This window comes from Electrona antarctica (genome assembly GCF_951216825.1).
Source record: "Electrona antarctica genome assembly, chromosome: 6".
NCBI classification, from domain to species: domain Eukaryota; kingdom Metazoa; phylum Chordata; class Actinopteri; order Myctophiformes; family Myctophidae; genus Electrona; species Electrona antarctica.
In genome coordinates this window covers 32,877,969-32,905,851 of record NC_136811.1, presented here as the reverse complement: position 1 = coordinate 32,905,851, position 27,883 = coordinate 32,877,969, and the positions used below count along the sequence as shown (strand labels likewise).

At 40.5% G+C, this 27,883-nt stretch overlaps 3 protein-coding genes across 5 annotated transcripts; 2 read left to right on the top strand and 1 right to left on the bottom strand.

Annotated features, from left to right (window-relative positions):
- Positions 1–4,523: 4,523 nt before the first annotated feature.
- On the bottom strand, positions 4,524–15,374 carry hormad1 (HORMA domain containing 1). Of its 2 annotated transcripts, none has more exons than XM_079502992.1 (16): positions 15,240–15,374; positions 14,362–14,483; positions 14,034–14,178; positions 13,459–13,522; positions 12,659–12,695; positions 12,501–12,521; positions 12,383–12,409; positions 12,201–12,268; positions 11,870–12,021; positions 11,495–11,652; positions 9,134–9,217; positions 8,845–8,905; positions 8,527–8,588; positions 7,322–7,405; positions 6,271–6,330; positions 4,524–5,038 (listed from the first exon to the last, which is right to left on the bottom strand). In XM_079502992.1, exons 2-16 carry the CDS (start codon positions 14,428–14,430, stop codon positions 4,937–4,939), a joined length of 1,194 nt encoding a protein of 397 aa, XP_079359118.1. In that variant the 5' UTR covers positions 14,431–14,483; positions 15,240–15,374; the 3' UTR covers positions 4,524–4,936. The 2 variants fall into 2 exon arrangements, with proteins under 2 accessions (XP_079359118.1, XP_079359117.1); XM_079502991.1 differs by having other exon boundaries at positions 14,362–14,480; positions 15,240–15,370.
- A 798-nt stretch (positions 15,375–16,172) lies between these two features.
- Positions 16,173–23,744, top strand: ensab (endosulfine alpha b). Of its 2 annotated transcripts, none has more exons than XM_079503288.1 (3): positions 16,173–16,424; positions 18,621–18,743; positions 20,287–23,744. In XM_079503288.1, exons 1-3 carry the CDS (start codon positions 16,368–16,370, stop codon positions 20,455–20,457), a joined length of 351 nt encoding a protein of 116 aa, XP_079359414.1. In that variant the 5' UTR covers positions 16,173–16,367; the 3' UTR covers positions 20,458–23,744. The 2 variants fall into 2 exon arrangements, with proteins under 2 accessions (XP_079359414.1, XP_079359415.1); XM_079503289.1 differs by lacking the exon at positions 16,173–16,424 and adding an exon at positions 17,583–17,645.
- A 775-nt stretch (positions 23,745–24,519) lies between these two features.
- mcl1b (MCL1 apoptosis regulator, BCL2 family member b) lies at positions 24,520–26,210 on the top strand. The gene is made up of 3 exons (XM_079503084.1): positions 24,520–25,180; positions 25,401–25,651; positions 25,783–26,210. The coding sequence occupies exons 1-3, from the start codon at positions 24,685–24,687 to the stop codon at positions 25,897–25,899; spliced, it is 864 nt and encodes a 287-aa protein (XP_079359210.1). The 5' UTR covers positions 24,520–24,684; the 3' UTR covers positions 25,900–26,210.
- Positions 26,211–27,883: the final 1,673 nt, after the last annotated feature.

Below are 27,883 nucleotides of genomic sequence, written 5' to 3'. Positions count from 1 at the left end.
TAAAGATAGGCCTACTTTGTTGGAACATTAATTCTATCAGAAATATTTCTCTCACAAACAACAAAAAATAATGAAATATTTACCTTTATAACCTTTTACACATAATGTATAGTATGGCAACACTATAAAACAGGGGGGAAACCCTATTATTAGAGCAGAAAATAAATGTTCTTATTTAACATTCGTTCAACATAATAAGTAAACAGTGGTTATGTCAGCAGATCCTCTGGGGAGGACAAAGTAAAATCCTCAGTGTTCATTATAGGTCCATGTGGTTCCATTTGTACACTCTCAGAGTGTACAGTGTACAGTGTACACTCTCAGAGTGTACAGTGTTGTGAGCTACTAAAGTGAAATATATCTTCAAGCTCGACAGTGTGTTTGTGCTGAACCCTTGATGAGTTGTCAGTGTGGCTTCATAGAAAAACAAGTCTAAGTGATGTGACTCAGGCACCTGACCATCAGCACTTGCTGTGGACCCCTAGGCTGCGGGTCGGCATGGCGACGTATAGTATATAGGTATACGGCAGTCAGTAGTTATTCATCATCCATAATGTTAACGATTACAGCATGTCGATAGCAAACCCAGGAGTTAAATGAGTTTGTGCACTCAGCTACGCCTGCGCCTCGCCGGTTCAAGGTCACTCCCTCTCGTCCCTGACAGGAGGGATGATTCCCGGGCCAGGCTGGAAGCACACACATCTTGCCTCAAGGTCAAGTGTGCCACTATTTAGAACAAATAGATACATAAAACACTCAATCTTGTGGGTAGGTAAAGTATGGGCCAGGACCTTGGGCTGGGATAAAGTCGGCCCAGCAGCTCGTATATTTTGTCCTGTACTTGTATTTCAGTGTGACACTCTGTCACCCAGAGGCCCCCCACCCCCCACACACGTCCTCCTTCCACCTCGTAATGTTTTGAAGTCCCTCTTATGTGACTGAATGTAAAAAGTTTGCATTGATTTTTGTCATGTAAGAAAACACCGGAGTGCAATGTGGACAGATCTCATGTGTCTCTGGATGACAAACTGTGTTTAGCACTTGGCCCAATGGCCAGCTGAATTTCCACTGTACGGCCCCCTTAAGCTCCTCTGACAAGCATACCATGACCAAACCTACTATTCACCTATGGATAGTACAAAATGCAGGGCTATTGTGTTTGAGCAAGAGCAGGACAAGGCTTGGGCGCGTGGCGAGAGGATACACTTGATTTGGAGTCAGTTAGTAGCTCATGCCTATCGTAATGGACAATGGAGCGAGGGCAAGTGTCTCCCTCCCCTCGCCTCTCTCTCTCCATGCTTCCCCCCAGAGACACGAGCCTGGGGGCCGGGCGCTCTGATGGCCAAGCGTGACATTTAAACCCCTGCCCTCCGGTGGCTTTAAGGGGCTTTGTCGGGGAGAAGGTGGGGGGGTGGGGGTGGGGGTGCACATAGGTCCATCTGAGCACAGAGAAAGGAAAAAAGAGGGTACGGTCAGAAGCTCACCCTACTAAACCCCTACTATGCCTCCTCCTCCCTAGCCCACTTCGACCCTGGATGCACGTGCACTACAGCCACCCCCCCACCCCCACCCTAGCAGAAATCCTCAGTGTGTCAGTACTGCGGGGGCCCCATTGTGATCAGGCCTGCCACTGAAGAAAAGGGCCCTTTGGTGGTAAACAATTCAGCTGTCCACTCCGATCACAATGGGGCACATCCCATTGCTTTGAGCATCTGTTTTAACTAGGTATTGGTCCCCTCGCCACTCAGCAGTGTTGGCCATATAATATGCCCGTGAGTGACTAAATCCCTACATTTGCTAGCCCACTACCACCTGCTCTCTGCCTCTTTTCTTTTAACATTCCTAATTTGGATCAATACTGTGACTCCATGCTGGCGTCAGTCAAAGGACATGCTAAATAGTCTTGTGTTGGCTATTAGTAGAATTGTATGCTTTTTGGAATAGTGTACTCTGTATAGGCCAACTGTACAAACAAAGTAAATATTTGTAAGGGCAGGGAGATGCTTCTCCATTAGGATATGAAGCAAGCTGAATTATCCAGACTAGAGGGGGTCTAGTTGAGCAGTCATTCCATGGCCACTTACCACCCCTTTGTGGCTAGTTTAGGTATTTCATCTAAGCAGCAATTCTACTGTGAATAAGGGTGCTGCTTCTTTGTACTTACTAGATAACAATTGTTGCTCTTTGGTGTAATTACATTAAACATATGATTTCTCCTATATATCTACACAATTATATTAAATAGAAACATTTTGACCAATTTGATGATGTTTTTGATATATTTTTTAAACAATTTGAATGACACATCCCTTGGATTTCCTCATTCTCTCCCTCATGTTATCTGATTCCAAAGGGTTAACAGTGCGCAGTTCTATGCTGTGAAAACGCTAATCAGCTCTGAAACATTTGCTGCCCTTCTGGCAAGGTCAAAGAGGTCACGGTCCCTGGGCTGGATGTCCACTCCTACCTTCACCCCTCCCCCCTATTGCTGTAAAGCCCTACCCCCCCTTGGGGCCCATAGGCCCTGCAGGCACAATCACCGCAGCGTGACTATAGGCTCACAGAAGCTGGCTTTAATCTATATAGAGCCTAGGGATGGACTACGGCTGTCTGTCCATCAATCTGTCAGTCTCTCTGTCTGACAGAGGGCTTGCCCTGATCGAATGTGGTCCGGACGGCCTGGACCTGGGCTATTGACTCAGACAACCCGGATCTCCGCTTTGTGATTGGCCTGTAGAGGCGTCCGGCGGATCCGGCCTGGTGTTTGACCAGCTGATTGATCTGTTAACACTAGCGGCTGGACGTGTGTCCCTGAATTTAATTTCAGAATTCATTTCTGGGAGACGTGTGTGCACAGAAATGATGTAGAGTCCCAGGACCAGAGTGAAGGATTGAGGGTAAGGGAGAAATAAAATTGCAATTTAGATTGCCCCTTTCATTGCTAATGGTAGATATTGGTATGTGCTTGACATAAACTTGAGGTATCTTCTCACATTTGTCTGTGCTTCAGATCAGAAATATGAAAATGGTCTATATTGGTCGAAATCATAGCCTTGCAGTAGTCGATTTCCATTGGTTAAAATGCTGTGTGTGCTAGAATCTTCTGGAGCACACAATTTGCAATAATTGTATTGCTTGTATATGGTTCTTTATTTTCCGAGCCAGTGGATATGTTTTGCCTTTTGGGTGTTCTTTGTCTTTAAATTTCATAAATGTGACTCGATGATATAGGGTTTCTATAATGTCTACAAGATACTGATAACTACAATGGCAAAGTACATGACTAGGCCTATACAAAGGGGCCTTTACTGCCATTGTATTTCATCACTTATCAATACTCAGAGAACCCTTGCTGTCAAAAAAGTAAAAAGAAATGTTGAAAAATGCCACCAGTCAGGCTAAGATGTTAGGTAACCCTTATTCATTTCACAGCTCATAAACATTGTCAACGGGTGTGTGCGTATTGTCCACCACACGTTTGACTGTTATCAGCAATACCCATAAAAAAAGACAATGAAATAAATGCAGTTGCCAAGACAATGCCTATGTTAGGATGTGAGGGCTGATTTGATGGAGTCTCTCTCCCCCCTCTGGCCTGCTGCAGACAGAGAGAGAGGCCTGCTTGGATATGCATCACAAAGGCTTCCTGCAGTATTGATCCGCAGTGGGTTAAGGCAGTCTATCAGCAAATGTCCCCCTCTCTGGGAAAAACAACAGGAGATTAAAAACACACAGCCTGCCGGGCGGGAGGCTGCTGATGGCCCCTTATCTGGGCCCAAAGGTCACTGTGTACAGATATAATCCACTTTCACTTAACAGCTTCATTTAAGGCACCTCACATGCAAATGTTTCCGCGTTAGAGCCGTTTCAGAAAGGAAAGAGGAGTCCAAAGCTACATTTCTGTCTGTTGTAAGTGATAGCAAGCTGTTAAAGCTTAAAAGCAGGACGGCCTATAGGTGTGAAAATATCGGAGCGAATTCCGGAGGACGTAAAACAAAAGAATCAACCTCACTTTGTCAATCATAGACCTGCACATTGCTACTGAATATTTCGTCCGTATAAAGTTTTTTTCCCTACCAGGTCGATTTGATCAGGTTTCCACTGCAGCTGTCTAGTGGGGTGTTGGTGACAGGCTGACAGCTAGTTATAGCCTACTACTATACTTTCGGATCTGCAAAACGCAGTGAAAAAAACACACCAGTGTGCAACCACCTTAAAGCTGGCGTCCTATTTTGGGCAAACCTTATTTTTTTCAAAAATAGCAATAACAGAAGATCTTCAAGCTCACAACACTTTGCAATGTAACACACTGTAAGCTTGTAGATCAGCTGTTTTTCTTATTGTCGTACGAGATACGGGTATATATACTACAGGTATAGTATGGCTTATGTGGGTTTTTCTTTTTTACAACCTTAACATAAATGCAGAGGTTTTTATCACTGATGAAAAAAGAAAACAGTCTTGGTAGAGCTACTCAAGAGTTGAGTTGATAATGTGCATTTATTTCTATTCCCCAAATTACTACGGTATTTCAAAAACGCAATATTAACACAAGTATAATGCAAAAGTATAAAGTATAACACGTAAAAGGCAGGCAAATCCATGCAAAGTAAAATACCAATATTACTTAAACAAGTAAACAATCTCATATGGACAGTTAAATCATAGCCCAAACAGAGCCGGAACATTTTCACCCTTTCGAAATAATCACAAAAAAAAACAACAACATTCCAATGTAACAGTACTGCGGGGTTGGGTGTCATCGATGGACAGTGAAATCATTGCCGAATCAGAGACTGAATGTTTTCACACTGAATGTGGTATTCCCTTTCGAAATAATAACACCACTTGTTGAAATAAAAGTGGCATAAAAATGTATAATTAAAAAAATAATAAGAAAAAAACATTACAGTTCAACAGTACTGCAGGGTTGGATTTAATAGGGTTCCTTGGGTTCACTGAATTTGCGTTTCTTTGGCTTTGAAACAACCCCCCCAACAACCTCCTCCTGGCTGTTGGGGTACTTGAACTGAGACATCTGCAAAGAGCAGAGGAAATATACAGTGTAAGAGAAACTTTAGTCAAATAATAGGACAAAACAAAGGGTTCATGTGTGATATGATCAGTGAACATAATTACAGTATATACAGGTATAGTGCAGATGCACTTCGTTCTTGACTCGTAAATTAGCAAATGGAGTTGATTTGTTTTAGTCTATGGCTACAGCAAATCTGAAATGAAATCCTACTTAAAGTACAGAGATGACATGGTCATGATGAACAACTTGATATGGTAGTGATAAGCGACAGTTCATTAGCGTAGAGCAGTGGTTTTCAACCAGTGGTCCATGAGGGGGTTCCAGGTGGTCCACAGCTAAATGATGGAGAGTTGGTAACCAAATGGACCCTTATTAGATATTTAACTCTTGAGAGCGTAAAATGACACCAAATGGACTGTAACGGACCCAGGGACGGAAAGGATTTAATTTTGAAAGGCTCACCGGAATACACTCACAGACTGAGGCCTAATGACAGATAAAGCCAGCCCACCGTGAATTGGAGGAAATGTTTGCTTGTCATGTGTTTGAAATGGACGGAAAGGATGAACGTTAATATTGTTTGAGGAACGGGATGGATGGACGGACCACCAAATGGAGCAAAGTGCACAGCCGAGCACTTGCCCGGTTGGGCAACCTGAAAGCACCCCCCAGAACTCCACTCCACCCGCCTGAAAGTTTGATTTACCTGCCAGGGGCAGGTGGGCAATACCTGTCAACACCTGGGAAGGGCACCTGGTAATAGCATCTAGCTGGAAGATGGAATAGGGTGAATGTAATTTTATGGTTGTTGGTTTGTCTGTAATTTTATTGTTGTGGTTGGTACTTTCTCATGTGGGTATGAACTTCTTATTGGTCATGTGGAAATGTATTTGTTTTTAATTTTTCACGTTGATTTAATAAAGAGCCTTAAAATCTTCAGTTGGACTTCACATTGTTCCAGACGGGTCTGCTACATGGACCCTTATGCCTACAGGTCCATTTGGTTTCATTTTACGCTCTCAAGTTAAATTATTGTTAAACATCTGCATTACTTAATTTACAAGTCTACACAATTAGGCTAGAGAATGTAAAGTAATTGTAAAGTGATTTTGATCAATGTTTGCCTGTTATCTCTCCTATGGTACCAACATCAATACAGCATGGAATGCTGAATAAATAATGGAACTTGAAAACCACTTGCGTATAATACAAAATATTTCACGATTTCTCACCTCTTTGATGGGAGAGAGCTTTTTGGCAGTCTTTTGTACCTCTTTGGTGGGTTTCTTCCCCTGCAACACAACAATGGTGAGTCTTTCTTTGAGATACTAACATGAGACAATGCATCATTCTTTTTTATACTAAGTCTACCTTCTCCCCTCCCCTTGACAATGTGACTTGACATTGTTATCCACCATATAGAGTAGACCATAGTGTGATAGTACTGTATGACTAATTTATTGAGATCCTCAACTTTGTATTGTGGGGGTCTTTTTTTAATCTGTTATATTACCTTTGGAAAGAGCAATTTATCTTCACAATATTTTATCATTATCGTCATCAAAACTTGCTTAACACACTGTGTACGTTTTTCAATTTAACAAAACATATTTTTGATATAATCTTTCATTGGGATATTTTCATAATAACCATTCCACATAAACGTGTTTTCTCTTAACACAATTTGAAGTTAGTGTGTACCCCAGATACGCCATGTACCAGAAATGTATTGATCTATTCTAAAGTCAATACACACAGCTTTTGAAAATAAAGGGATATTACAACAAGACTCAAAAAGTATGAAACAATACTCAAAATGTTGACAATGAAATAAAGGGATGAAATCCATACAAATATTATATGGTATATTCCTCATTGATATATTGTACCAAAAATAATTACTACATTCTGCAGCTAATTCAATACTTCAGTATTGAATTAGTACATTGCATTGTTTAAGTACTTTTACTATCAACAGTATAACATTGCTGTTGGGCAGAAACCATGTGCCTGTTTCACATTTTTATGCGGCCCCTCCCCTGTAAAGTAATGCCCTACTACTTCATCATCAGAGTGTCGCACTAAAGTAGTGAAAATAGCAGATCTACGACAAGCTCACAATGCATCACATTTCGCTTGTTGATTGGCTATTTTCACTATTTTAAATAGGTTTTTTTTTGTAAATAATAAATAAAGGAAGGGTCTTTGGACATACAGTCCACACATTTTCCACCCAACAGCAACAATAACTAGTTATTGTTGAGTACTTTGTGGTTAACAGACCATGGTGGACTTGATGACTCTCCCACTCCTGGTCTTCGTGATGCCCACCTCCATGTCAGAGGTTCTGTTCACCAAAGTATCAATCTGAGAGTAGGCCAGTCACAATTATTACATAATTCGGCAATTCATTGAGATAATTGCAATTATTTTTGCAAATCGTCAGAACATTTTACATTCATCTGTATAAATGAATCTGTTGAAACATTTTCATACACTTTAAACATTCTCATTAATAATGGAAATAGCAGATCTACAATCTCACAATGCGTCGTATTTAACACTTTGAGGGCTTTAAATTATTTAATCCATGTTGTAGCCACGCCTAACACGCTAAACCTGCTATTTGTGCTATTTGTTTAATGTGTTTAATTCGCCGTTGTTTGATTATTATGATAAAAATCCGGATTTGTCGCGGACATTGTGAGGCGGTCGCGTTATGATGACGTAACCGGAAATCAAACATCCACCGGCTTCCATTACAAAGTGAACGAGGGGGTAGAGACAATCTTGGCTCGCTTTGCTCTTTGTCTGTGACCTGGATCAAGGAAGTGGCTTTTTTGTCGGCTCAATAACAAATGCTGGGAGTGTTTAATAGCTTTTTTTCACGGATAAAAGGCGCAAATACTTCGGCGTATGCTCCAAAGGTAATTAAACAATCCCGGCAGCATTGGATATTGGATTAAATAGCGTGGTTATTACATTATTTCATGTCATTTGATTGGATTTTTTTGGTTTACAAAGCCTAGAAGATGTACCATTAAATTGTTAATCGCAATTATTTGTAAGACAATTATCGTCAAGTAAAGTGTAATGATCGTGACAGCCCTGAGAGGAGATAGATGCTGAGTAATACCATGACAACTCTCTGGAGAGGCCCTCATATCCATGCTTAGCTGCCTGCCCAGCTTCAGGTTGTAACCATTTGTAACATTTTGGTCAGTCTGTTATTATTATTAAACGACTGATGCCAAATTATGACAACACACCTAACATTTAGGTTTACACACCGTTTCCACTTCCTACACATTTTCTATTTCCAAATACAATTTCCAGATATTAATGTCTTGAATGGATTTTGAGGTTTTACGGTAATATGACTATTAGAGTGGAAATTGTACAAGATTTAATTGTACATGGTAATCACAATGGATCAATAATAAAATAGACTGCACTATATGTGTGTGTGTGTGTATTATAACACCCACCTGTGAGTTCTCTGTGTTTTCTTCACAGTACAGAATTGTCTTCCGACAGCTCAGCTGGACTTCTAATAAATGTATAATAGCAAATTTTAAGGATTTATAAGGCCTTGACCTTGACATCAACTTAAAGTACAACAAATGATTACAAAGTGGTCTTCATATTTTAATGGGTAGAGTTCTAACTTTTACACTGCTAGAGTTAGCAGTTTTATTCCTCAGGAGTAATCCATGATAAAAATGTAAACATTCATACTTATTATAAGAATCGTTAAAGCCAAACCACAGTGTTACAGATGAAAGGGAAATACATAGAACATTTACCAGTGTTGTCCAAGTTTGAATTCACTTTGACGGTGTTCTCCACAACTTCACTCGTGTGATTCTAAAGTTCAGAATCATCAATAGGTCAATACAGTATGGTAATAAAGTACAGACTTGTCCACATCAACGTACCAGTTCATATGTAATAGTACAGATACAAATATTTACATTGCACTGACACAGCAATAGCTCATTTCAAATTTAAAAATTATAATTTAAGCCAGAATTGGGACCAAATAGAGACATTCCTCACTCGTCACTGCTATGGAACAAGGACAAAAGCAGGCACCTCGTGTGTCGCAATCTGTGTCACAGCGCCATCACCTTCCAGACACCACTTGTCCCTCACAGTCACAGCCTGCTCCTCCTCCACCTGTGAACAGCAGACGAATCAATGTCAATCAAAATAACCCACCAGGGTCTTACTTGCATGACTGCTTTTACTACTTATTAATCATAAGTCTCTCGGCACCCTGTTGAAGTCACATAAAGTATAAACAAATGGCTGAGGAAAATTATGTTTTATTTGCTGGGAGAGACAAAATGTGTTAAATCTTCCTTTTGTACCTTACATTTTTTTGTTTTATTTTTTATTCATTTTTTATCACACGTAAGTACTGTAGGTGTATTGTATACAATAGGTGTGTGGTCCTTAAAGATGTGATGTTTATGACATGTTCTAGCTCTGTCGGTCGCAATGACTAACCAATCAGGAAGCAGACAGGCAAATCGACCAAAGTTTCTAGGAAAATCTTTGAATGCAGATTGCGGCCCCTAGATGTGTCAGAGACTACATTTTTGGGGGGAGCGTTTTACCCATTGCTGGCCAAAAAGGCTATATTTCATCCGATCCAACATCAAGCCTGATCAAGGTAAGAGTTGGCTATTCTGTGTGGGCCACTGGGGCGTCCGCATGTGATCCATATACATTATTATAAATTAATACCACGACGCAAATGGAGGCAGATATAGGTGCTTGCAGCAAAGGCATATAAGGCCTACGTGAAACTTTAATTGGCTGAGTCTCTATCAACATGCTGATGCCATTCAGTAGGCTAATGTGGTCTTCTATTTTTTTAATATACTGTAGCCGACGGCCGCAGTAACCCTCGATTTTGCTTGCAGGGGGGGAGATAGGAGAGCCGATCTACAAGCTCACAACGCGTTGCACTGTCTGCCGAGAGTGAGCAGCGCAATCGTGCATGCTAGAAATATCCTAATAAATAAATAAAAAGGTGTCGGGCTCGGGGGCAGTTTCTGTATGGGACTCTAGGGGCTCCAGTTTTGTCTCATCTTTCTAAAGCCACTATTTGGGGTTTTAGGAGTGGGGAAAGGGTGTTCCCCCACTAAAGTTGGTATTTTGGTTACCTGTCTAAATCCCTTAAACACCTCCGTACCCGTTATATTATGCATATGTGTGGTTTGGGCGTTGCAATAATTAAACCACATTGAACCAATCACCAGTCTTGGCTTTAAGAGATCCCTTTAATAGATCCCTTACCCGTCGCCCGTTGTGCTATATTGCTTCATAGCCGCTGCCGCTACACGCAGAGCCAAGAACACTCGTCTTTTCATTGAGTCACAACTTGCTCAAATCTTGCTCATTTTTAAAAATGCAAAGTTCTATGTAAACTACGAGATTAGGGCTTTCATTTGGTATACAGATCATGCGTGTATGAAGCAAAAAGGAAAGTTCGGTCAATAAACCCCATTTGCTGCTGGGGTGATCATGAACTGAAAGAGCAAATGGAAATGGAATCGCGCACAAATAACTTATTTGACTATACAATTATATAAACACAATGGACACAAGGAAGTGGCAGGCACTCGACTTCTGCTGATTATAGGAAAATTACAAAGAGATAGGAGAATAAGGAGAGATGAGGCAGCCTGTCTGTGCCTGCAGGCATCTCATTTGGCACGGTTTACGGGTGCTTTTAAACTCCGCTATCGACTTCCCAAATGTATGTGACCAAAGTAGCAATTTAGGGGAAAGCGTGCCAACACGCCCATGACCACACCTCTAGGCGCAAATACCGCTGTCGGCAAAAAACATAGCGGGTGACGCGGGACGAAAATACCATTAAGGGACAGAGAAAGCTCCTATATTCGTAATGTTCGGGCAGCGGCTGAATTGCGGGCCGCGCTGCGGGTAAAGGCTGCGACAAAATTGGAGCCCTAAGCCTCTAGAATGCATGCATATAGGCATACAAGTGATACTTGGCTTTTATATAGGCTATATCATTTTTTGAGTGGTGCAACCACTCCCTTACGGAGTTATGTGTGTGGGAGGGTAGCTGGCTGGCTGGCTGGCTGGCTGGCTGGGTATGAGCACGAAAACAGCATGGTTGTTTTTCACGCACATATTAACTGTATATATGATGATTTTGGGTGTGCCAGTACAGTACAGTGACAGTACAGTAGAGGGTACAGTAGAGGGACCGGCACACGGTAACTCTGTCATTTCTCGGACGCCGGGCAGCACGCCGGAACCCATGGTGCGTTCCTGTGGGTCATGAATTCCCACGTAATGTGGGAATCCTCATAAATGCCTGTCCACTCACGCACCGCTCACGTAACGTCACGTTATGAGCGTAAACGCCGTTGTGAATGAGAACCATAATGTGTAGGCATTGCTCCATCTGTTCACCTGCTCAACTCTCTGTCTCTCTGTGGTCAAATCAACCTTCAGAGTGTGGAATGGGGTGACCACTTCGCCCATGGTCAGCTTGACTGGCTCCTTCTCAAACTCCATGTCGTCACTGTCGCACTTCTTGAAGCCCGGTGGCTGGTAGGCTAGTGGGGTTACTAGAAGAAAAGACAAACCATACTGTACAAGTGGACAATCGGTTTCACACAAATTCTCCCCAGGACAGGGGTACTATATGTAACTTATTTTGATTTGATTTAAATACCTGAACAATGTAACTCAGTGTAACAATTAACTCTTAAGACTCTGCTTTGGAGAATTATATTGCAAGAAAGCTGTGTGTACGTGTGTATACTGTACATATGTATGTTGTACCATCATCATAGTAGGACAGCTTCATATTGAGACAGACGTTGTCTGGCAGGGGACCCAGGTTCTGCATCAAGGTGTAGAGCTTTCTCACAAGCAATATGCTGGCCTTCATAGTGTTGGCGCATGGCATTGTCACTGTCTTTTTATTGTTTTTGCTGAGGTTAGGAGGAAGCAGGGCAGTAAATTAACAAAATCACCAACCACTAACTGATACTGGCACATTCCTGGCTTGAGAAGCTATCAAGAAGCTGCAACATTGGTAGGTAAACAACCACAATGTGATGGATTAGCATACTTATTAATTATCATATCAAAGCATATTGTATAATTGTACCTTTCAAAGTCGATCTTGGGTCCATTTCCAGTGTATTGAATCTTAAACTGGTAGCATTCTGTCACCTTCTGAAAGTCAAAAAGACCAACGTAAAGATGAACAATAAGATTCTAGGTCCATGTAATCTGGTTGTTAATTTGGTGCAAAGCATTCATAAATGCAAACAGATGCTGTGGAAGTACCTGTGGTTTCTCTGGATCGGTGTATATCTAGAATGTGATGAAAAGACAAAACATTAGCCCACTGTATACGTTTGAATTCCATAATGGACTAACATAATTTGTCAATGATAATACTCACAGACAGGACAATTGCTCGCAGCTGTTCAAAAAGCAAGGAAATGTGTGTTAACAGTTGTCAAAACAAATAATTGAGAATATACAGTATTTTGAATGTTTTGCCAGTTTGAAGAACTTTTCATAATGAAAAGATAATATTTAAAGGGGTAACTGACTTACATATTTTCTCTGAAGGGCATCAAAGCTTCCCTGCAACCTGAAGAAATGAAATACAACTAATCAACACTGAACCCATGCTGAAATCCTCACGTGTGTGTGTGTGTGTGTGTGTGTGTGTGTGTGTGTGTGTGTGTGTGTGTGTGTGTGTGTGTGTGTGTGTGTGTGTGTGTGTGTGTGTGTGTGTGTGTGTAAAGGCATAACACTGAGAGCCTGGCCTTTAAAGAATAACAACATGAAATGAAGAGCAAAGTTTTGATCCAAAAGTCAACCTTTTAAGAAAGGTAACTACAACTACAAAGTTCATTCATCAACTAAACAAATTGGCATGGTTTTAATTGCCCCCTTTACTCCCTATAGATATGGCTTATTGCCTTCAGGTACATTTTAAATAGATTTATAGTATTTTGAGTGTAGCTTATAACAAACAATAATAGACAATGGCTGCAATTTCTTTACTGAAGGGTATTCAGACATCCTCCAGTGCCAAATCCTCCAATAATAAAGCTCAAACAACAAATCTATATTTTGGTTAAACTGAACAAAACCAAGGTAATTCCCCAACTGCCCACTAACATGAATAATAACATGAACTAAAGAAGCTCTGTAGAAATGCTGGGTCCATTCCATATAAATAACTATATCACTAACGGGGAAATAAATTAATTTTCCTGACAATATTATTCACTTCTGTCTACGAACTGGCTATTAACCAGTTATTATACACCAATTAAGTGTATAATTTCGAAACAAAACCACTGGTCTAATAATTAGGACTTCCACACTCTTTTTGGGATACTGACCATTGAACAATCTGAGTAGCACCAGGACAGCTTCGCTCCTCCCTGAGAATCATCACTTTCTGCTCTGCATGAGGAAAAGGGAAATAAGGAGCTTGTTAGAAACAATTTGAAGCATTTAGACCTCCATTATATTGTAGGCCTATTAGATTAAACACTTAGACACTAACAACAACAACAACACGGAAGAACAACAACACAACCTGCCAACCATGGAAAACAATGGAAAAAGGGAATATCCGCACTCTCTTGTATAAAGTTTGAGTTTCTGTATTTCATGAAAACACATGCAGCAGCAATCCACCTAGACTAGATAAATGAACGCGTTTCGGCACGCAGGCACAAACACAAAGCATGGAAAACACACAGTCAGTGGGCAAAGATACTGACCCGTCACAGGCGGGTCGAGCTTCTAGTTAACTATACTGATATAACTGAGCTAATCATCAGGGAACACACATTTTGAAATATCTCAAAATCCCCCACCCGTTTTTTTAAACTAACATATCATATATTTGATTATAATAGAACATAATTTGGCTTGCGGTTGGCTGTCTCCTGCTAGTCATACAGCTTACCTCCAACATATTTGTTCCCATAAGCTGCCTCTGGGAAGAGCCCCCTGAGGTAGGTTATGCTGGAGACTGCAATTGCCAGAAGTTTCTTTACAACAATCAAGGATTGCTGTTCTGTGGCAACCACATTTGGTATTAGTTGAGTTCCCTGGAGGAGTACAAAATATTCACAGATTGAATGATAAGTCCAGGTCAAAATTGCAAAAATCCATCACCTCATCCATCACACACTAACTCCGTTAATCAGTTTAAACATGCTTGCTTTATTTGATTGTGGCTTGTACTTGTTATAAGAACTAGTTAAAATGTGAAATGGTAAATAAATACAAACCTGTTTCACTGCTGGTACCTGAGCAGATGCTGTTTCACTGCTGGTACTCACACGCTGCACACATGCCATGGTTATGATGAACAGTAGACTGCCGCCAGTTGTCTCAATTGACACATGCACTGCTTAATGAAAAATGAAAACCTGCTCAAGTTACTGCATGGTACCAAAATAATATGATTGATTTAAATTATATTGAATTATATTATATTGAATTTACTATTAAATTCAGATGCTGATTCAATAATTGAATCAGCATTCATCTGAATTAGTCAATTCATTAGATCATTGATTCTCAAAGTGGGGTCAGGGGACCCACAGGGGTCCTTGAGGAGGAAGTCTGTACAGGTCTGTAACTCTGAGTGTACAAATGGAACCAAATGGACCCTCTGGGTCTGTAAAACTGTAACTCAATGTTAATTTAACTCTGAGAGTGTGTGTACAAATGGAACCAAAAGGACCCGGCATTTGTACACACACTCTCTGAGTCCCAGAGGGGGTCCCAGAGATAAAAATGCTATTAAATAGGGGTCAATCTGGGGATCCTTAATTAAAATGGTTGAGAATCACTGCTAGAGCCATAATAAAATCCCTGGCATATCTTTTCAAATGGGGGTCCGCAGGCTAATAAGTGTCAATTTGGGAGTCCTTGACATGAAAAGGTTTGGGAACCACTACATTAGCTAATTCAAGACACAAACGCTAGCTAGCTAATTTCACATTTAGCTAACCAGCTACGTAAACTTTACATTGATTACTCCCACGCGGCCACGCCAGACTAGTTTAAATTGAGTGATATATATTAAGGTAAATAAATGTCAATCACGTTCGGGTGTCACTTTATTGTTATACTAGCAATGGGAAATGAATCTCATACTTACATGACAACTATACTACGATGGTGTTTTATTTAATGTACCGCATTAGCTAGCAAGCATTTAAGTAAACCACCAGCAGCTGCAAAATGACCGTGGAATAGTTCCCGAACTTCCCGCTGTCTATTTGATTGACATGAGTGAACATAATGTGACCGTAGGCGTGACCGTCCCTCTTAACGAAAAACAGCCAATCAAAAGGCACGAAGCTCCACCTGAACCCGCCCACTGTGCAAGGTTAACGCGCCGAAAATAGCCGATCTACAACAAGCCCACAAACTTGACGATCTGCTATTGTAGATCGTGTAGATCTGCTATTTTCGATGCGAGACACCGTCGTACGACTGGGTGTGGGGCGGTGGCTTAGAGTGTATATGAAAGGGCGGTGGTGGTGGTGGTGAAGAATAAAATAAAATATTAAGGAGGAGGGGAAAGTCCGTCTGGCAGCCTGGGGCGAGCACTGTTAGTGATTTGTAAATTTAATAAAGTTATACATTCACATTTTTCATTTTTGTAGAATATGGAATGGAAAATATGATGATTCTTTCCTTTCCCCGTTATAAATCTACATGTGATTTACTCTAGCCATATTCACATGACGCTCGTATGACAGTAGTTTTACTCCAATGTTTACAAACATTATCAATGTACACCCCCCCCCCCCCCCCCCCCTAAAAAAACCTAAAACAGTTTAAGGCACTGACTGCTATTATTTGTATTCATACAATAATGGGTGCTCGTGTAGCCTCGGTCCCACCCTTACTCATCTGCGAGGTGCTCGTGTGGTTTGCGTAGTATGATCGTACTCTGGGAAAAATAAAACATTGGATGATATTACTGTCAGTGTTTCTGTTCCTGGTATTTCATTGGCTGTTTTCATAGGCTTCTTCTGTCGCCTCCGTTTTGTTATTGGTTACTGTAAAATGTCTACCACAACCGGGAAATCCCTAGTGGTGATGTCACAAATCCTTTCGCCATTTTTGTTGAGGCGCAAGCAGTCAGTAGTGTTCATGAGAAAAGGAGGGTTGCTTTACCACAGGTACTGGGGTTGAGCTGAGCTGAGAATTATCCATTTCTTTGCGGGTTATTTTTTTCTGCAAGCCGGGACATCTACTTGTCCATCACATTAACACAATGTCGTCAGAAAACCTGGACTCAGACACTCAGGTGGACTATGAGGACGAAAAACAGGTGGGTTTTGATGTAAGAGCAGAGGCAGTATGTGTTAGCACATAGCCTCTGAGCAATGAGCATGTTAGCTAGAGGTTGCTAACTAGCTAGCACAAGTGAAGTGTTTGCCTTCTGCTGAGTGGTCAGGGGCAGGGCTCGCAAACAGTAGTAGTATTGAATTAGCCATTCAATAACCAGGGAATCGTGTGTCGCGTATGTTATTCAAAGCATTTGTTTGATTCGCCTCTGTGTTGCTTTGTTTCCCCATTGCCTCTTGGTTTGTCATTGGTTTGCTTTTCCACAGCAGGTTGGGCCTCGTTGTTTGGTATATCCTGTCAACAGCTGCATTGTAACATGTAACTACGCATTCCAATATATCTACTGTCATAACAACAGCAATGATGCTTATAATATACCATTTGAAATTAATCGGTACCTCAGGAACCAGTGGCATCAACCGCAGTAAGACTGCATGCCCCCATTTCGTTTCTGGCAGTTGCTTTTTTAATGTTCTGCTGCTGCATTATCCAGAGTAGATCATGGCTAGTTTGGCTACTGTCAAATAATATCGTACCGTTTTCCCAACGAGGGTGCTGACAGGTTTCCCTGTGGGTTGAGAAGGTCTTGTTGATAACCTTGGTCACTAATACTCATACTATACATTTGGAGAAAAAAAGAGTACTGTCGCGCTGGTTGCATTACTGTAGTAATGCAAAATGCTGTAGGATCGCTATCCTTTTGGGTACATTCAAATAATGACCACTTCTTGAAAACCAATATCTGCAAAATAGGCAACATCATATCTTGTTAATGCAAACAGCAATTTTGTATAATGGTCTGCTCGCTCCACAATTTCTCTGTTGGGGGCTGAACATAGTGGCCCATACATTTCTCATCATGAATCCAAGGCAGGTTAGGCAGCCCTCCCAATGGGAATCTGGCTAGTGGTTTCTGTGTCCTGATTCACATTATCCAAGCCCTGGCGACCTTTATATAGTGGAGTGTATGTCTATGCATGCTGAATGGTATTTGGTGTCTGCTCACTGAACTCTTGTATGCAGTTTTCACACATTGTATGTGGGAACTAGTTATGACTTCCATAACTGAGACTGTAGACACAAACAAGGTGTGTCCCATTAACCTACTTTACCTCTGCTTTCCTTCCCTACTTTCAGATACGACAGTTGCCTGACCAGTTTGACCATGTTACCATGCTGGCAGTGGCAACAATATAAAAAACATGTATGTTAGACATGGAATACCACTTAGGTATATTATGTCAGAAACGGCAAGAATCCCCAAATCGTGGTCTGATGTGTGTGTGTGTGCGCGCACACACACACACACACACACACACACGCTTTTACCATTTTGTGTAACCTGTAAACATTATTTACAGATAACTAGTAGTAGTAGTAATTTTGAGATTTACTGGAAAAAGAGCCTGCAGAGCCATTTATAGCACCCATAGCAGAGTTTACCCAGAGCTTGAATCGCAATGAATGTGAAGTGAACCTGTTGGTAGTCATCTTAACTGGGGGTTGTTGCATTTTGTTGTGGTACACTGGTACAGTATGGCTTGCAGCACACTATTATATTTAAGCTATTCATATTATGTCTAAGGAGACTAGGAGAGTAATTGAAGTTTACAATTACAACTAGGCCTATAACCAATAGAAATGCCTGAAATAATTGTTTCATACTCCAGTGTGGATATTTGTAACCAAATCTGTTATTGGTAGGTTGTTGTTCATGATGGTTTACCTATATATGTAGCAAAAACCTACTCTGATGTGGGGATTTGAGATCAATAAAGCATACCTCTAGAAAATACAGACCACTCCTTTAAAACTGTCCTTGTCCCTTGTGTTCTTAAGTGAACTCTTTAGTCTTTCTCCTACTACTCCCAGGTGTGAAGAGAGAACTTTCTTACAACATTCAGGCAAAGACTAATTTAATCATGAAGAGGCCTCAACTACAGTTTTAATCCACTTCACAAGATTTTTTTCAAGTAACAAAAGAAAATGTCTTAGTTACTAGAGACCCCCCAAGTCTTTGGACTTTTGCTCAAGCATCTGTTTGTCGTTGTTGTGATTAATGGATTTTTGTAAAGGTTCCAGCAATGCTGTTATTTTGTGTTTAAGTTTACAGGGCACAGTCATGAAATGAAATGTAGTAATAATTTATACATATGTTGGTTTGCTCTTGTTTCTACAGGACTCTCAAGAGAAAAATGGTAACCCAGTAAAGGCTGAGGAGGCCAAACTCAAGGCCAAGTACCCCACCCTGGGCCAGAAGCCTGGAGGGTCTGACTTCCTTATGAAGAGACTACAAAAAGGGGTACGTGACGATGATATGGGCCTGTCACAATTATTACATAATTGCAGAGAATCACAATTTTGAGATAATCATCATAATGATCATAATCCCATCCATGTTGAAAAATTGTATATACTGTACATTTTCTAACCACTATGTAAATAGCAGATGTATGTGTTGTGAGCTTGTAGAGTGTCTATTTCAGTTTTCTTTTTGTTTTTAGTATAAAGTTATTAAATGTCACTTCAAGTTATTTGTCATACCCACCTTGTGCAATTTGTTTATGAAGCCTAAAAGACAAACAGAAATGCAATTGCTAAAACACAATTATTTGTACGACAATTAATCATCAAGTAAAATGTCTTGATTTGAAGAAAAAAAAAGCTATGCTAAAAGGCTTGTTTCCATTGTAGTCCATAACTGTGATCACAGAGCCCTACCTAGGAGACCATTGACCATATTCACATACATGAATGCCATTTTTCTCTTAGATAATACAGGGTGACGACAGGGTGGGGTTTCCCAACTGAGTATGATGATGGCGCAAAATGGCTGCTGTGCGCATATTGTCAATACTTTCCATCCAAACATTATTGCACTACTCAAAGCGTTGCACTTCATTAAATATCCAGGAATGTAATAATAGACAGTGACATCAAATGTAGTAACTGAGGCCAAGTAAGTGAGCTGGGGAAATTGTGAACTAAATTACATCCTAAATGGTAGACTAGACTATACAGAATATATACAAAATTGGAATGATGATGATGAGAAAAAATAATATTTTCAATATTACAGAAACTACAGAATAAAATGATGTTTTTAGATTCCTTATTGGGGACCGCATGTAATTCAGACAGGGCATTAGTCCGACATGTCGGACTAGCGTCTGCTCCCGTTCTTACTATATGTTGTCTCAGTAAGATGTAAGACCTCCCCCTATCCACACAGGGGAGCAGTGCACCAAAGCATTGTAGTCCAGGAAAGAAGTGAGATGATAAAACCACATATTACACACCAGGAAAGTGTTCTAAATCTTTTAAACGTACATATTAACTTAATACTAAACTGGATTGCAAGGCATTCTGTCAAAAAAAAAGAAGAACATAGAAAAACGTTCATTCATAATTCATTCATACCCTGTGTGCTACACACGTAAACGGGTGCAGTACTTAGTTTAGACATTTTTTGGTTTAGACTAGTCATTGGTTAGACTAGTCATTAGTCCTACAACTACAACCTATCTCAAACCCTCACCCTAAACCTAACCTCCCACGGGGCAGCACACCTAAACCTAACCTTAACGCATGTCTAACCAATGACTAGTCTAAACTAAGTATACACCCCCACGTAAACCTAACCTTAACCCATGTCTAACTAATGACTAGTCTAAACTAAGTATGCACCGCAAGCACAGAGCAGTGCATATTCGTCCACATGTCGGCCCGTTGGTGTGTCTAATCTGCGTGTGCATCCCAACAGAAAACACACCTGCTTTGGTTTTTGACAGAAACAACTACCTCAGGTCTCTTTGAGTATGTCTTGTCTTTCTCTTCCTATCCAGCAAAAGTACTTTGACTCTGGAGACTACAACATGGCTAAGGCTAAGATGAAGAACAAGCAGCTGCCTGTGGCGGGGCCTGACAAGAACTTGGTGACTGGGGACCACATTCCCACCCCTCAAGATCTGCCTCAGAGGAAGTCATCCTTGGTAACCAGCAAGCTAGCCGGCTAGCCTCAGTCAACTTGTAAACGACTCCCCCACACCCGGGGCTCACAGAGAACGACCCCCCCCCCCCCCCACACACCTGTTTCCCCAAGATGTCCACCTTCATCTAACCCTTCCTTGTTCATCTTCAGACAACACTTGGCTTTAACACATCAGACAGAGCTGTATAAGTTAAACTCCATTTGCTTGTATATGGGTGAGGTGGGGTGGGAGGGTTGGAGGTTTAGTGGCTCCCATGGCTGCAATATCCTATACCTTCTCACCGCACACATCTCTGCCCTCCCTTGCACACTCTGTTCTGCCACATCCTTTATGTCTTGGGTTTTCGGTGTTCCAAGATGCATCCTGGTAGATGTGTTTCATCAGGCAGCGTGTTGGATGGGGTGAGTTAATGCACTTTGTATAATGTAAAAAAATAATGATTTTTTTTTGCATCCTAAATGACACCAAAATGTGTGTATGTTAAGGGAGTTAGGAACCATGATTGCACCGTTTTCTTCAGCAGTCGTGTTAACCCCTCCATTATTGCTAGTGGTGGGATAGATGTTTGTGAACAATTGCTTGCATACCAAATCTTTAAGGGTTGACTACACTTGTACACTACCTATCTTTTAGGAAGGGTTCACTTAAATTGTATCAGACAAATGTGGGAAACTGAATCAAGGCTTCATCTTATCCTGTCTTTCGGTTATTTTGTTGAAAGAAATCCTGGGGTGGTCTGCTACAGCTCAACCAAAAGGGATTTAAAGCAGAAAAAGGTTTCTTCATGTTGCTTTAATTCTTGACTCCCATTGCTTATTTTCTCTATAAATATGCTGCATGATTGTAACATATGACAAACAAAACCCAACACATTTTTGAACGGAGTGGAGTGGGTGCCCCAAGTTATAGGATGTATTAAAGCAAGTTAAGCAACCACGCAAGCTCCTGGAAAGCTCATGGTCACATTGGTCACGCTTTCTTCCTTCACTCTTGCTGTCTCGACAATCCACATACACGCTGTTCTGTATGTTGCCCTGGGCAAGAGCCAGCAGAATATATCCTTGTATCAATTTAAAGGCTGGGAATTATGTCAATCTCTGTTAAGTCTTTGTTTAGTGGTTGAGTTGCATCACAGGGTGAGTTAACCACAAGCCTAAAAGATTTGTAGAGAGATTCATGCACCATTCATTAAGTTTAAGTTTGTGTAAATATATATTTTTTAATTACCCATTAATTTCTTATGTTTTCACGGGCTGTTTATTTGGCTTTTGGTTATCCATATCACAACCATTAAGCCATGTCCATGCTACTGATATATTGTGTTCCTATGCTAAACACTAACTAGTAATGGCTCTCAGTTGGTTCCCTGTTACTCTAGCTAGAAGTGTCTCTCTGGATAAGGTTGGATGCCTCTAGTGTCCTGCTAAACGGCAAATCATTCTCCCATAATGACAGGCTAAACAAACAGAAAGCTATGATCTCACTGGTGTCATAGAGTAAATGGCAGGTAACCTGATAACGGCAGGTATCAACACAGCTCCTAAGATCATCACTGGGCTTAAATTGGGGCACTGCATGCTTGCAGGATGTGCTTACTCCTAGACTTGGCAAAGAGGAAAGAGATATCATGGCATGAGGAGAGGGGGCAAAGTGTGAGTGTGTGGTTAGGTCACACCTGTTGTTGTGGTTCACCCTCTGAAAGAGGTAGGAAGCACACTTGGGTGAATTTCTGCATTCTGATTAGAGCTGAACTAGAATGCAAAGGTAATGCAAATTCTCCTACTTGTGTTAGTGCTTCAGGGAATGATCAAAAACACACACACTCCACCATGTAGTCTACTCTAGACAATACGATGCATGCATCCTCCTGGTTGAAAAATGAAACATATTTTTCTCATTGAGACTCTGGAATGTGTCAAATTGTCAGAGAAACTGACATTTGAGTGTGCTTGTGCTGGAGTTGTATGATTGCACTGTTTTCCCCTGTTACTAGCCATTGTAACTACTACTAACTCATTTCATGGCCTGAGGTATTTCTGTGATTCAGTGGTTCCTCTCTCCTTTTAGTTGAACATTTGTTTATCTGTTATATTTGTACTGCAGAGGCTCTGTGAATCTGTATAATATGGATATATATATATATATGTAAATGCTGCTGATTCAGTCGATGACAAATCTAGAGACAACGCTCTGTAAAGAACACCTGTCCTGAATGATGCTAACAATCTGACCCTCTTCTCTGAATATCTATTTCAAAGTTTCTGTGGCAGGGTCAATTAAATTTCATCTCAAGACATTGGAAAACATGAAAGGAAATTCTATCCATATTTTGAATTTTCACTCTTGAATTTGAATTCATTGTTGAAAAAAACTTAATAGCAAGCTTAAAGCTAATGAAAAGTATATCAGATGCTGGGTTATTACACAAACACACACACACACACAGGACAGGAGTTCTTGAAAAATACTGCACTGGCTTTGTACAGAGCAATTCGATGAGAGGGATATAGTAGGGTATGTTTAAATACCGTGACACAATGTGTCTCCTGTTCAAACATGTGCCAGAATGTATACAAATTTAAATGATGGCTGTGTGCTCTAAAAGCAATGGTTCCCAAACTGGGGGGAGTCCCCAGATGATTGTTTTCTCACTCAACAGTAAACTTAACTAACCAACATACAGTATAAGTGTATACAGGGTATCTGCACATTTTCTAAAGTTGATTGACTTTTAAGACCTTTTTAATACCTCCTAAAAGGAAAAGATAAGACCATTACTAAATCAAGTAACCAACAAACTATACTATTAAAAACATTGCCAAATATTGGCCAAATTGTCAAATATTATGTATCTGTGGTGATACAGAGTCAAACTAAATACAATGCCTCAACTCTTTCACCTCAATTCCAAGTGCTTGTCATGGTTGGTAGGGAGTCCCAAGATCAAATATGATTATTTTGGGGGGTTGTGGCCTGAAAGGTTTGGGAACCCTTGCTCTAAAGTACTTTGTGCTGCTTTTACCTTAACTGTTTTCTTGTTGTTTTGCCTATAAAGTAAGGATTTTTTTTTCATGTGTCCTCTTATTGCGTAATTACTATATTTCATCCTAGCCCAAGACAACTGCAGGGATATCAGGGGCACCCTTGCTTCACAAAGGGGGTTTACAGGATAGGATGTCTGTGTGGAGAACATAGGATTGATTTTTAAAGACATCAGAAAGTACCAAGAGTACTTAGAATGTTTTGGTTGTGTGGGAGTAGGTGAGAGGATTTTTGTCAGTATTTGAAATAAACTTTTACATGAATAAGAATTCTTTAGTTGCTGTTTTTGTTTGACTGACAATCATTGCTATAGTGGTTAGTATCAAAACAAGTGTATTGTATAAACGTCACCCTCCAGCCAGCCTTTTCCATCCATTTCTTTGGGCTCAGTTAGGGGAAAAGGGGCTCTGCATTTGGCAGACATAATAGTGACGTACATGGTGTATACTTGTATAATTACCACTAGGGGGTAGCAAAGTCATGTGCGAGATTGGATTCCTGCAGCTTCTGCAGTGTTTTACAAACAACAGTCCTATTGTTTGACATCACTATTTTAACAGCAATAAGGAGTCGATATGTATAATGAAGAAATATAAACGGCACACAAATTACACCAAAAAATGTATTAAACCCCATACATCCTAGCATTATTGCAGCCAATAGTTCATCAATGCATTTTATTAGTTTAGTTACATAAGGTTTGTGGAAATGTATAATTAGTTTAATGGCAGTTACAAGTTACACATAAAAACAAAGTAATCTATAAAAGTCCACTAGTTGTCTAGCAAGAAACCAAACAACTTAGTAATGGTAAATAAATGATACAACAAATATATGAAAACTATCGTTTAATGCACAGGAATCCGCTGGACTTGATTTGTGACTTGATGTACACACTGTATGCAGACATCGATGTACAAATTGTCACAAATCTCCATAATATTTTATATTGGTATTTATTGTATTTGCCGAAGAGGCATGGCGCTGCGAAGGAGGCGTTTAATGACGTGACTCTGGTTCCGCCCATATACATAATACAAATACACTACGTCAACGGCTTCACTTCCGTTGCAGTTTTTGTCCGCCATGGGATACAGCTCAGCTTAAGCTTTTTTTTGTCCCTCTTTCTCACAAGCTAAGCTACCAACGAAGTCATATTGTACTATAGTTTCACTTTTAGTTTGAGGTAAACTTTCATAGTCTACAACCATGATGAATTTTTCGGCGAAGTGGTCGAAACGAGCCTCAATCGTCGAGCATTTATTCATCCCTGCTCAAAATGGAGTCGTTACCGGAGTCGTGGAAGGGCCCATGCACTATGGCGCAGGAAATCCCTCGTTTCAGATGACAAGGGACACTCAACACGGGACCGTCGTCACCAGCGAGACGCCACAGCGGCCTAAGAAATTGTCAGTTAATGACTCTCCTAAATTATCACATCTTCGTGACTTTGTCTCAAAAAATGACCTCGGCGACAATGACGAGGGCTCTCTACCGTGCACCCCGGAGCTGGACGGTGAGATCGACCTGTCTAGTTGTTCCGCGGGGGACGAGGTCTTGGAACAGGACACAAGACATCTTATCATCAGTTTCCTAGTGGACTTCGTAGGTGTATCTCAACCACGCAGGAAGCAAAGCGAAGCCCATTCAACCATGCAAAGAGTTGTGCAGGACGTCATTGAAAAACACAGATACTTATATAATGGTAGGTAGTTCACCCAGACTGCAGACAAGGCCTTGCCAATTCCACTGATAAGTTACATAACGTTACACTGCGTGTGTGTGTATGTATGTGTGTATATATTACAGTATGCCGGTAACAGTTACTCGGTGCAGTTACATTAATTAATGATACGCAACCTTGCATGCATAATTATGCATACATATTATATATGATTTCTGACATGTGTTTTTCTTCTTTAAAGGTATGATAAACAAACTCGAGCTGGATGAACGAGGAGATGACATGAGTTTCATGAGTTCGGTAGCAAAGAGCCTCTTCAGTGATGGTACCACAAACTGGGGTCGCATTGCCAGCCTGGTGGCCTTTGGGGCAGTTGTGTGTCAGTACCTGAAGAAGAAGGACAGGGAACAGTGTGTACGATTGGTGGGCCACGAAATCTCCACGTATCTCCTTAATGACCAACGGGAATGGCTGATCAAGAACAATTCATGGGTGAGTCATAAAACTGTTTTATGTATCATGGTATGAGTAAGTAAGGGGGTCAGTTGCTTAACCAATCCGTTGTGCAACAAAGGGTGCATGCTCAGTCCTGTCTAAATCTAACTTATTTTCCCTCTTCTTAGGATGGTTTTGTGGATTTCTTTCGGGTAACGGACCCAGAGTCCACAGTGAGGAACACACTGATGGCAGTTGCTGGATTTGCTGGGATTGGGGCGACCTTGGCCCTGTTAATCAGGTGAAATTGTTGGACTCAAGAGACTGTTTATCCTGAACCACGTAAAATGGGACACATGCTCAAAGATTCCATTGTTTCCATATTGGACCGTTAGAAGATGGCAATGGGTAATGTGAGGAAATAAATGGGAAATTGGAAAGATAACTTTCCACAGAGTGAAAGAGTTTGAATATTTTGATTTTCTTTTTCTACAGCAATTTCACTTTATTTTGGAAATTGCTTGAGAGGACATTTAAGTTTGTGCAGTCTGAATCATCTTTTATTTAATGTACAAAGTACACATTTTATTTTTCTAATAAATCTATGAAAACTGCACACTGTTTCTATGCACTGTAAATCTAAATGCCATGTTTGAAGCATGGTTCCCTGTACTGTATGTTAATTCCACACAGGCATTAAACCTATTCCCTATATGGTATATCTATTCCCAACTGTTGGATCCTGTACTTAGTATAGTATAGATAGTCCACGCATGCCCAGTGACGGGCTGTAATTTGCATCAGTCAAGCTTAATTTCCTTGTTAGGAAAATGTATCTGTACAAGGCCTGAAGAATGAGCACATTGAGGATTACTGGCAGAGCAATGGACTGGATAATAGGGAGGACATGAAACAAAGATGTAGATGGAATGATCTGGTACATATTTAATGTACATTATTATTATTATTTTTAAACTTATGATATAACATACCTTAAGTGCCTGATGAGTTATGTTGTGTGTATGACTTCCAATACTAAAATAGGGTTAGCAGTTTATTTTCACTAGTCAAAGCAGAAGCTGTTCAACTAGTCTGAACTTTGAAACTGTCCTCAGATTAAAAAAAACAAAGTCAGCAGATGTCAGCAGTTGCTTCAACCACACTTTGATTGTGCTGAAAACAAACCACCCCTGCTCTGAAATGATATTTCCCTTCTGTATAACTGGGTCTATACGTTTATTTCCTATAGAGAAAGCTGTGGCTGCTATTTCCTAGAAATTGCCTGGTCTAGTACGTCACATGCCTCATAGTTGGCCACAGCTTGCTGAGCTTTGTGAGTTGTACTGTTTCAAGTTCACATTATCTCACCGTCTTCACATATCTGCAAGCGCTTATCAAACTGGGGTGAAGACTAGTTAAATTGTGGACTGTGGAGAGATGCATGCATATTCTAAAAGGAAGGTGCACAAAACGTGAGAAAAACATGCAGTCTGCACAATACTCTTCTTCAAGACAATCGTGATCTGACATTGCTTGAAACTAAAGCAGATCTTACCGTAGCATAAATGCTGTGCCTATCATAGCATTTATTTTTCTCCTATAGTGGAGGAGAAAGTTTTCATGAGCACTAATAAAATGAAAAGGGGAACAAAGACGTATTCCCATAATTTATTTTGAGTGGTATATTTGGAAGCGATATACTTGCCCTTTACAGTGGTACAATAACTTAAAGGAGGAAATGTCTTGGAACTATTTATATCTTTACAAATAAAAATGGGCACTATTGGTGAAGATTAATCTGACTTGAGGGGCTGGAAATATATCGCAGCTCTTTTTGTATGCATGTCTGACGCTGTTCAGCCTCTAGCCTCTGCAGTCATCTCAAAAGCTGTCATCCAGAAATGAAGTATGCTATGGGAAGTTGAATAGGTCATAAAAGCTTGTTTGGGAACTTGAACATTTTTTTTAAATTGATTAACTTGACAACCCAGTACGTTTTGTTGTTGTCCTGTAAATAAATTAGAATACTCAGTAAATATGTTGATGCCTCACCTTCTATCAAAGACAAAAGATGGATGAAAAATGTCTAGGTACCAGGCTACCTGATCTTAGAACCTCCATTCAGTGTGATGGGTGTTGATCTCTGTGTTTATGTATACTGCATCTGATCTCATTTTATGTAGCTTCAGATCAAAAGTTAATGGTATAAGAAAATATAAATCGGTAACATTTGTACTAGTTATATAAGACTATGCTATATAAGACGCCCGTCAGGATGGGAATCCTTTC